The sequence below is a fragment of the Ostrinia nubilalis genome, chromosome 8 (genome assembly GCF_963855985.1).
Source record: "Ostrinia nubilalis chromosome 8, ilOstNubi1.1, whole genome shotgun sequence".
Taxonomy (NCBI): Eukaryota; Metazoa; Arthropoda; class Insecta; order Lepidoptera; family Crambidae; genus Ostrinia; species Ostrinia nubilalis.
The window spans coordinates 16,342,564-16,353,327 of NC_087095.1; the positions used below are offsets into that span (position 1 = coordinate 16,342,564).

A 10,764-nucleotide genomic window follows, 5' to 3' on the forward strand; every position below is an offset into this window, starting at 1 on the left:
AAAATATTTAAACGGTTGAAATTAATTCCAAATACGCCGCTCGAATATTAAAGGGGTGGACGGTGGGGTGACCAAGTGGTAGGAATTTGGTGGGAACTTAGTTTATAGTGCTTTAAACTTAGTAATAAAAGTTTGGGAACATAGTAAATGGCCTGGGTAAACATCACATACGGCAATTTTGTGATAAAGCTGTCGCTCGTCAGTAACTCGTTATAAGAGGATAATTATATGATTTAGATCAGAATGGCCTGCGTAGTAATGGAGTTTATTATGTAGGTACGTGATTTTCGTGCTCATCTGCAGTATTAATTACCTAGTTTACAAACTATGTGCTGCACTATTGCCTGCCCTTGGAAGTAGGTAGTAATTTCAGTCTAATTCTGCACCACAAAAACTACGCTGCAGTCGTTAAGTGTCGTGGAAAAGTAAACAAATATTTTATAATACCTACGATGACAAGAAAAAGCAGAAATATCCTAAATGTCACATTGCATTCCCAAAATCATAGTCACCCTACCCCGCCCGTGAAAGTTAGCATTTTTACGCAATAAAGAAATAAAAGTTGCCAGCTCAGCGGTCCTCGAACACACGCCAGCGCTCAGCCTGATAATATCTCTGGTAACATCGACACTCCACTCCTCTTTATTTGCCCTCCGCCATTTTGGGCTTATCTGCCGTTTGCAGCATAAAAATCATGTTTGGTTACGAGTTTAGATCGACCTGCGCTGTCGTTTATTAAAGATAGGGATCTGCACGAAAATGGTAGGTGGTGGTTTACGGGTATTGGAAAAAGTTAATTTATTCATGAGCACTGCATTTTAGGACTGCATCTTCTTTTATTTTATCGCGTTGTTTAACAAATGAGTTCACTTTAGAATCAGGTGCAATGAACCGTCATTAGACACTTACCTATTTGACAGAATCATAAAATATTTCGGTGCAGTCCTGTTGTTGAGTTGTTGTCCACCCCTGATTTCGAAATCCCATATTTCAGATGGCCAGATTAATTTTAGTACGCAATGTCCTAATTTACCTAATTGAATCGAATCTAGAACCGAGAAAAGAGAGTCGAAAGAGTCAAACTTTAGCAAAGTTCTAGTAGGTCGAATCCTTATTTAATGGTTTGATACCAGTTTCTTGACTCTCTCTCGATTCATGAAGAATGCACTGAATGAGACAGCAGAAGTCGAATAAATCTCTTCTTAAAGTTCGGCCAAACCAACGCGCTGATCCAGCGTGCAGCGATGGCGCTCAATGTTTTAAGTCTGGTCGCCATCGCTGCACACCGGCTGATTCGCGTGTGATTGCGTTGGTATGGCTGAATCTTTAGAGTGCAAATCAAACAAACATATTATAGAAGACACAATTTTAATCTCTCGTCTTTACTCATCATCATCAGATTCATCCGTTTCTTCCAGGGTTTCTTCGTCTTTGGCTCTGACATTTGCCTCCTTCTTTTTCTTCTCTGCTCTCTGCGCATACATATCCGCCGCCAGTCTGAACTCGCGTTGTTCTGCTATGTGCTTCGTCTCTTTCTTGCCCCATTGCGTTTTCTCCGAATACCATTTCAGATACTTTTCGTAGTCCTGGAAGGTAATGTAAGTAGGTAACATTTTTCTTTATTCTTTCGAATCAAATAGTGTTCATAATTTTTTCTTTATACTGTCTAAACTGAGTTAATAATTTTTGTTTAGATCTTGCTCTATAAATTTCCTCACATACCTACTTATTTTATTACTATTTTAAAAGTACTCACAACTTTAATTTTAGTTTCGTCTTCTAAAAAGAAATTGTAAATCTCCATAGGGAGAAGTCCACGAGCGGCAATTCTGAAAACATTTCAGTAATAATAATACGAGTAGGTGCTTACATCATAGAGTAATAAGTTGTGAAATTATTTTGTTATTCATCATGTACCTACCTAACTACATTAGGTACCTACTCGAGTTCTAAAAATCAATTGTTTTTATTGCGTTCTCTTCTGTTTTAGTTGTATTCTAACGCCGGTATTCACAAACGATGTTTGCTTAAGTGAAGCAGAAAATCGAACGCACAGCGTTGAATAGAGCTCTGTTATTGGTTCATATGTCACCCTGTGCGTTCACGCGCACTGTCAGACCTCATATTAATGTTTGTGAATACGGGCGTAAGTTACTAACTTGATTATTCGTTCGGGAGTCAAGAAGCTCTCTAGACCCTCTTTAAGTTGTCCATAGCTGTACCCTCGCAAAACGTAGGCTAGGCTATGGATATCCAGGTCTCGAGGAACTGATTGGTTGCTGCAATTGGTGAACAATGTTTTATCATTATCATGACAAATTCTTTGCCCATTCAATCTAATCTAGTATGTGTGAGCAGTATACTCATTCATCCAACGCTGCAGGAGTCTGAAGACAGCAGAGTACGAAGTGTCCGGGATCAAGACAGCCACCGGGAACAGCTTCAGAAGAGGGCCACTCTTCGTGAGCCACGGATCCACACAGCTGGCTGGTAAGAGAGTCACTTTTAATATTTCAAATGTCTGATACTCATTCCTTATTCTCTAGGCTTTTTCTGTTGCTATGCTACAATATATCGGCTCTACTATTTGTCTTTATTAGCCGATTTTCGTCGTTTTAAATGCTGTTGCTTACCCACGACTGTTATTTTGTCACTTTTATTAATCCTCTTCAACAGTTTCTTAGTTATCAAACGCTTCATCACGTCTAATTTCATATTAGAATCTTCTTGTGGTACCTGGAAGAGTTGTATTTGGTACAGAAGCATTTTTGATCTACATAGTACGTAAAACTGTAAAATGGATTTTTTTTTCATAAAATCTATTTTACATTTTTGTCTTCTAATTACGGAAATTCTTTAACTACCTACACCACCCTTTGTGATTTAATGTAGAATGTAGATTATACAATCAGCCTTAGGCTAAAGGATGGACGAGTCTCTTAAGAGTCATGCATCTTACTTTTCTATAGAACAACCGATGAATGTGCTTAATGTAAATGATAGACGGCTGCGAAACTCTTGTGCATGTTATAATTGAACTCATCAGTCGTCCCAACTCAGCCGATGTTAGCGATAAGCTGTGGATATTTGAAAGGTCCAGCTCAAACAATATAGCATCTGAAAAAAAGAAATTATCAATCTTTAGCGATCCGTTGTTGACATAGAGCCTTCCTATTTCTTTGATACAATGCTTGATAACCATAAGGTTGTTGAATTTGTTTGTTTTATATTATTTGTGTTGATATTGATTCTTATGGTGGCTCAAGGCTCGAATTTGGACATCTGGACTGTGCCCTCAGTTGGTACAACCCGTTTGTATATTAGAAACACTGACGTTGAACATTTTATATGTATATTATTATGGTTATCAACAAACTTAACTGTATTACCTGTTATTGTAGCTAAAATATGCACTAGCAAAGTCTTTCCGCTATGCCTGGGTCCTACAAGAAGTACTTTGTGGTAGCCGTGTGTGACTTCTCGGCACCTCTCCCACCAAATGCTTCTTGCTTCGCCGCAAAATTGAAGGGCTCGTCTAAAAAAGGACATGGTTTACTTATTCTTGAATTAATTTCCAAGTTAATAAGGAATCAATTATTCTTACTTCAAGTTAAATCGCTGATCATCCCCAACATAGTTGTGATCTCCTAGAAAATCACCAAGTTGTGTAGGAGGATATTCTTTCAGAATTCCTTTGAAAGCCAAGTCCTATAAATAAACCAGTATCAAAGACTATTCAGTCGAATGACTTACTCTAGATTTGTTTAAAAAATATTTTCTGTGTGTCTTACTTCCATTTTTTCAGCGATGCTCTCGCTCATTTTCGCTTTAACTTTATTTTTCTTTTTCTGTCGCTTTTTGGCTTTCTTCATCGGCTCTGGGAATTTTTCGCCATTGTTTTCATAGTCTTTTTTCAGCGCTTTCTTCAACACCTTCAACTCCTGTCTATTTATAAAAAGGATTCATTATTTTAAATTAGTTTCTCTTTTACGAGTATTTTATATCAGAATCCTTACCTCATATCTTCATCAACAGTCCGCATAATACCCAGTTTTACGTCTGCGTATACGTTATTTTTATCAACATCGATCACAAACAACTTTTTAACTTCTAACGCTTCTGATTTATCTAATTCATCCCAATTGTTGCGATACTGTTCAATCACCTTAAAATTGCAAAATTTAGATGAGTTGTCATAAAATTACTCGTAACTTTACATAACCTATGTAAATATATCAAGTACCTCTAATATGTGTTCAGTTTTCTTGGATTCGGGATAGGTGAATCCTGGATGCATAGTCGGATTTTTCATAATCTTTGCCATCAGTTCTGCTTCAATCTTTTTTTTAATTAGTTCTTCTCTTTTTCTCATCATCTCTTCTTGCTTTTCTTGTAATTTTGCTTGTTTTAGCTGACAATTAAATCATTACTCATATGAAATTAAATACTAGGAAAGATTTCAAGTTAAGTGCCCTCTATGTATACCTGATAAGAAGATTTGTTTTTGTTAGCTTTTTTCTCTTCTAAATAGGTTTTGTACGTTTCCCACCATTCAGTGGGCTCCGGTGTTTCTTCTTTCATAATTAATATCGATCCACCCTCGTCGTCATTGGGTATATCGTAGAAATACTGAATATCATCAAACCTGTATGGATAAATTGATCTGATTTGATTTTATGATTTTTGTTTTCGCAAGTTTCAATAGGTATTGTAGGATAACTTATAACCAGAAGATATTAATTTACTCATTACCATTTTCTTAGCCATTCTCGAACCAAATCACGATAATCTTCCGCAAGATCATCTCCTCTACGATTTATGAAATCTTGTTTGAGTTTCTCACGTGATTCTTGCCATTGTTTCTCAAAATTTTTCCGCTTTTCTGAAGTCAATTGCTTAAGCTAAAAGAATAACATCTTAAGTAGTTTACATAAAATTCAATTTACTTTGATTACCTACTCGTTTTATGTATTTTAGATAGGTACCTCTGCAGTTTTGTTCATATGAGCATCGTTTGCTTTTCCACATAGTCTTATGTCCAATAATTCATCTTGTTTGCATTCAAGTTTCTTTTTTCTTTTAATTTCGAAATAAGCTCTACAGTAAATGTTGTGAATTAAAGTTAATTTCGAAACTTATTTGCTTTCTATCTTTTGCTAACTTTTGTTTGCCACTAAATAGGAATTTATCATATTAGATACTTTACCTGCAAACTGTTTGTATTATTTTAGCAGCTCGTTCACGTATTTCCAAGCGGGCTGGTGGGTTCAGTGTTCCTGTTAAGTCCTTTTCCCATAACTCTCTCTTTTGTTTGTTATGTGTTATTTGACGAATTACTTGTCTGTCGAAATGTGTTAGTTAAGTACCAATATCAATTATATTCAGGGCGAAAAGGGCTAGCAAAAGTAAGAATCTCACCTAGATCTCTCGTGTGCTTGAATTAATGAAGCCATTAGTCTAGTTTGTATCATTTCTTCTGTCTCAGGCTCTTCATCGTCTTTTTCACCAAGCTCTTCTTCAAGTACATCTTCATCCCACCAATTATGGACTGGTCCTTCTTGAGTATTTTCTGTCTCTTCCTCTTCTTCAGCTATAAATGACGATTAATACATATACCTACAAGTATATTTTATGCTCTTTTGCTGTATGTATCATTTATAATGTCAGTGATAACTTCTGGTCTGGGTGTGACTATGTATAAGATGTATGTATTTAAAAAAAAAGTATATAAGTAGTATATCCGTTAAGCTAGCACCCATAACACAAGCATTAAGTTGCTTACTTTGGGGCTAGCTGGCGCTGTGTGAAATTGTCCAAAGATTTATTATTTATTATTATAACTTGGTGGCAGATGGTACGAGTAGAATTATAATTACGATTGATTTACTGTCGAGCTAGTAGGTAATTCCGTGGCAACTAATGAGCATTACAGAGATTGTGGAATAAATGAAGTGGCACGTACAGTCTCTACCCTGAAGAGCAGCGTTGTTGGTTATTTCAGGTAGGTTATTACTCAATGTGCTGAGTAGGTACTGCCTAATAAGCAACCATCCGAGACACTATTATGTAAGTTTCTCTATCTGCATAATTATAAGAGGGAGCATCTTATAATTATGTACATTAACAGCGCAATTAAATAATAAATTAATAAATTAACCTGTCTTCACTTTCACAAGGTGGACCGACGACATCATAAAGGTAGCAGTAAGGCGCTGGATGCAGGCCGCTACCAACCGGACAGCATGGAAAGCATTGGGGGGAGGCCTACGTTCAGCAGTGAACGTCCTATGGCTGAGATGATGATGATGATGATGATGATGATGATGATGATGATGATGATGATGATGATGATGAACCTGTTTTCAGCTCCTCCTTTTTCTTTTCAGCGTTTATAAAAGCTTCAGTGATAGTTGTTTTCACACTATTCGGTCGTTCCATATGCATTAGGACATCGTCTAGCTCAACGTTGTAAGTGGTCAACTTATGATTAGCTAACCCATGATTTAGGAACTGTACGTTGGTGCATTCCAGTTTCTTTAGCTCGTGTTTCAGTTCTAGGATTCTGTAAAGTTAATGCCAGTCACTGAAATAGACAATCTTTCAAGCTTTTTGAATGTTCTCTTAATACTATCAGATTTTCATATTATTATATGAAAATCGAAATACCTAAATGTCCTGTTTTAGGTAGAGTTCAAAGGGCTATTTCGAGAAATGTATGTCGTCATTCTTGCATAATGGTAGCCAAACAAGTTGTGAGTAAAGAAAATCAATGACAGTGTAATGGAAAGAATTAGCATGACGTATTGTGACTATGGAGACAAATCACACATGTAAGTATTTAACAAAAAAAAATCGTGTTTCACTCTTAGTCTAAGCATGGATCATAATTAGATAATACCTGTTAATAACAGCTCTCACTATTTCAAGCAGGTACGGTGTCTTCTGGACTTGTAGATTGTGCTGCAAGCAGTCCAGCGCTTCATTGTAGATCACTATGTATTCTCCGAGCATACCACATAACCGTATGACCGCATCACACAGTTTCTTGTCTTTGGCTTTGGTTATCTATAACAAAACAAGCCCAATAAACGGTGTAAGTGTAAAATTATTTTTGTCCCTGAGGTCTTCTTATTCTTTGGGTATTGGTATTGTTACCTCATTTCGTTACTTATTGTACGGCTATTTTTAACCCCCCTACCTGATATTCATGATCAAGTAGAACTAAACTCTTCAAATTCCTTAGGGTTTCTTTCCATTGCATAAAATAATAATCACACGACATTGTAATTTTGTAAAAATATTAGAAAATAATAAATTACTGCGTAAATAATACATTTACCTACTTGTGTGCAATGAAATCAAGTTGGTTTCGGTTCTACTTGGTAAACGCTTTTCAACGGTAAAAATATTTCTTGATGGAACGTACCTAAATGTCGAGCTCTTTTATAAAAGCTTGAAGAGAAAAATATAATTCAGCGTGTTTGGAAACCTTAATGTCTAGACCTCAATATCGTTGACTGAATTTGTACAAGTTCAGCCGTTTCATAAACCAAAATTATCTCCCCCACTCGATGGCCCACTAAAATCTGTGTTACTGTTTAGTCACTGTTCATTCGGTCATGAAAGGGCAAACGGCGCCCATTACGCGTTATCATTGACAGCGGAAAACTGTACATCATACCCGATGGGGAAATAACCGATCGCACTTGACGGGAACGGCGTATTCTCATTGCTTTCCTTTGGGGGACGAAACACCTTTCGTTGCGTTTCAACACTTTCAAATCTCACTTTTAATTTGCAGGCGGTAAGGTTGCGAGTTAAACGGAGGGTAGAACGAGTTTTGCGTTTGAAAGGGACGTGTTTTATCGTGTTTGGGCGCCCGCCACAGTTTCCGGCCGCGCTGAATGCCCGGCCATCTTGTCACCGGAAGTAGTAAAGCCTTCCGCAGCGCCGCCTGTCGGCGCGCTCCGAATGTGTCGTCGGCGTTTCGCGTAGCCTTTTTATTTTCAACGAATGTTGTTAGCTTTTTTCGTGTCGGTTTGTGGCCGCTTTGTTAGCCGCTTCCTAACTTGATGGGGTTTTTTATAATGGAGGAAGTACTCGTAATGCGGAGTGCTCGTCGTTCCACCTTGTATTTTGCGGGAATATTTAAGCGAAGTAGGTTGTAATAGTAGGTGAGGGATGTTTCAATGTAGAGTTAAGTTGGATCTGTAATGGAAAATGGGGGACTAGTGAGCTTCATTGTACCCATAGGCACTTTTGGATCTACCTACTTAAATTATGATTAAATTAATAGAAACATTCGTCTGCACTTAGACGACTTTGGCATTGTTTTTAAAAAAAACTGGCAACATTTTTAACTTAAATTTTCCGATAATAGCCTATAACACTTCTCTATATCCCTGTCACTTCCTTCCTAAGTATTAAATCGAGTTAGTAACACAATATAGAGCTCCGAACGTTTTAAAAATTTCAATTCGCCTTCATCCCCGAAGGCTTCTGAGACACACTGTAATGGAAAACCTACCGCTCATAAGGGGTCTTATAAAAATTCGATACGGGGAGCCGGGAGGGCGGGAAAAATCTATTTTACATCAAACAGCGGCATTGAAGGGCTTGACGCGTGACAGCCGACGTCAGGGTAATATTGTCACGTTATTTTACCCATTCTCCGAATTATGTTGTTATTCTATTGTGGCCCTTATGTAAAACGAGCGAGGGAGAGATCTCGCTCGCCGTAAATTTGTTATGCCGACGTGTTTGGAAAATGTCTTCGCTTGTCGACCGCGATTGAATTGAATTTGAAATTACTTTATGTCGTATCAACCGATATTATGTGGAATGATACATGCTCGAAAGGTTTCATCGGGTTAGTAATATCATATTTCATTCAATTTTCTTGTGAGTGGCTCACGTGATGTAATAAGTTTTGCAGTGGAATAAAATGACAGGTATTAAAATATTTTATGATATTAAACTTGGCATACTTCTGTTGAAATATTCATTCTTACTGTGAAAATATTCCAAAGAAATAAATTGTGTCTGGAACAGTTTTTAAATAAGATTTTTATAAAGTAGTTGCATATTAATCGATTCTTATCATAAAATTGATACTTTAAAACAAACACTTTTTCATTATCAAACCAAGGTAGCAAGGTTCAAAATACGGTGGCAATAATATGGGTTGAAAGCCCTGTGAGGGGGATAAGATGGTTTACTAGATAGAGTCATTGCCTAGCCTAGACCTTAAGAGCTCTAAGCTTAGAAGCAATAGGCTAGTTGTTACTGTCACCACAATTGATGTTAATAAGTTTATTCAAGAGACGATTATCATTCATTATAGTTCATTCAGCTTATGATGGTGATTTAGACAGATGAAACATTTCATTTCATGAATCCAACTTCCTAAGAATAAAAATATTAAGGTGTAAAAATCAATCACTTTTTTGTGATTATATCCTTCCAAAATACAATTAATAATCTTTCTCAATTAACCTAAACAAGAATTTCAAATACTTATTCGTTTATTATTTATTAAAATTTGTGAAAAAATATTACATGAAATGCATAATGCGTTAATCGGAACTTTTGCTCATAGGGATGGACAAGAACTATCGCAACCAATCAATAATTGCAGAGAATAATTGTGATTCCGATTATAATCGGTATGGTGGTCATCTCACCATCGAATCACAATTATTCTCTCAGGCAGGTCAAAGGTCAGTCAGTACGTGTGCGTTTGCCTTGTATGGCCGGTTGTGTTTTATGCGATTTCTCCACGAGTTGTATGTCATTGTTTTTTGTTGTTTTTATAGAATAAAATGCATAATATTTAATTCTTTGTGATTTATTGTGTAAAAACGTTTATTCCATATCCAGATAATTAAAATTCGTAGATATAATTTTGATTTTTCGTAGATAAAATTAAAAATCAAATAAATATAAAGTCGATTAGATTTCTTAAGAAAATATTCTCGATTCTAAAAAATATCGATTAGGTTTAAAAGAAGCGCCTCACTAAATAGAAACAAGTGTCATAATCACTTTCTTACGCTGAATAGACTTTACTAAGTATATTATAGTCTTCAATAAGCCTACGGGTCTATTAATTCCCGCTATTATTTCCACCGCTGTAACTGTCTAGCATTCAAAATCTAGCTTGTCCGCCAATAAAGGCTCAACAAGTAAGGCAAAGTTCAAGATGTCTATTGCTTAGTATTTATTTTAAACGAAGGCAAAATATCATAGGCATCATCAGTTCATCCATCTGCCATCTGTTCAGGTGAGATTTCTCAGATGGTTCAAACTTGGAGTGCAAGTGTGGTTGTGTTCCCCAGTCGATGAAGCACATGATGTTGTGCCCTGCGTGCTCAAACAACTGCACGCAGGAAGATTTAATGAATGCTCCTGACAACGCTAATCTTGTAGGTTTTGGGCTGACACCGTGTAGGTGACAGGTGTGTTGTTGACACGACAAGAAGGAGATAGGCCTCTCTTCTTACCAAGGCTGTGGTTCCCAAAGTTGTCTGGGCTACGACTCATCTAACACAAGTTCCCAAACTCGGGACTCACCTATAGGAAATTTAACCCTTACCAATATACATAAATAAAGGACTTTTCAAATAACAAAGTTTCAGTACAATTCTCGCCCGCTGCCCGGTTGGATCGGTAGGGTGGTGTGTCGTTCTACAGGCAGGGCCCACTCAATGTTCGCTCGCGACCCACCAATGGGTCGCGACCCATAGTTTGGAAAACCCTGTACCA

General features: G+C 37.0%; 2 protein-coding genes and 1 long non-coding RNA gene across 3 annotated transcripts; all 3 read right to left on the minus strand.

The window, feature by feature from the left end:
* Positions 1–1,371: 1,371 nt before the first annotated feature.
* LOC135074282 (IQ and AAA domain-containing protein 1-like) lies at positions 1,372–3,114 on the minus strand. The gene is made up of 6 exons (XM_063968564.1): positions 2,960–3,114; positions 2,634–2,736; positions 2,364–2,487; positions 2,160–2,279; positions 1,757–1,829; positions 1,372–1,586 (listed from the first exon to the last, which is right to left on the minus strand). The coding sequence occupies exons 1-6, from the start codon at positions 3,041–3,043 to the stop codon at positions 1,383–1,385; spliced, it is 708 nt and encodes a 235-aa protein (XP_063824634.1). The 5' UTR covers positions 3,044–3,114; the 3' UTR covers positions 1,372–1,382.
* Positions 3,115–3,261: 147 nt separating this feature from the next.
* LOC135074281 (dynein regulatory complex protein 11-like) lies at positions 3,262–6,191 on the minus strand. Its single transcript, XM_063968563.1, has 12 exons — positions 6,158–6,191; positions 5,419–5,590; positions 5,207–5,341; positions 4,986–5,097; positions 4,753–4,901; positions 4,486–4,645; positions 4,244–4,411; positions 4,017–4,165; positions 3,792–3,945; positions 3,605–3,708; positions 3,390–3,535; positions 3,262–3,329 (listed from the first exon to the last, which is right to left on the minus strand). The coding sequence occupies exons 1-12, from the start codon at positions 6,189–6,191 to the stop codon at positions 3,262–3,264; spliced, it is 1,551 nt and encodes a 516-aa protein (XP_063824633.1).
* Positions 6,192–6,399: 208 nt separating this feature from the next.
* Positions 6,400–7,331, minus strand: LOC135074284 (uncharacterized). Its single transcript, XR_010257799.1, has 3 exons — positions 7,199–7,331; positions 6,899–7,065; positions 6,400–6,562 (listed from the first exon to the last, which is right to left on the minus strand). It is a non-coding gene; the product is annotated as an uncharacterized LOC135074284 (long non-coding RNA).
* Positions 7,332–10,764: the final 3,433 nt, after the last annotated feature.

Excerpts from the sequence above, each read along its gene's own strand:
- LOC135074282 (XM_063968564.1), bottom strand. The coding sequence starts at position 3,043 with ATGAGTTCAATTATAACATGCACAAGAGTTTCGCAGCCGTCTATCATT. Across the intron at positions 2,737-2,959 it reads ATCGGTTGTTCTATAGAAAA|GTACCACAAGAAGATTCTAA; the intron begins GTAAGATGCATG and ends CAACTCTTCCAG. Across the intron at positions 2,280-2,363 it reads CTGCAGCGTTGGATGAATGA|CAACCAATCAGTTCCTCGAG; the intron begins GTATACTGCTCA and ends CACCAATTGCAG.
- LOC135074281 (XM_063968563.1), bottom strand. The coding sequence starts at position 6,191 with ATGTCGTCGGTCCACCTTGTGAAAGTGAAGACAG. Across the intron at positions 5,098-5,206 it reads ATAATACAAACAGTTTGCAG|AGCTTATTTCGAAATTAAAA; the intron begins GTAAAGTATCTA and ends CATTTACTGTAG. Across the intron at positions 3,536-3,604 it reads GATCAGCGATTTAACTTGAA|ACGAGCCCTTCAATTTTGCG; the intron begins GTAAGAATAATT and ends GTCCTTTTTTAG.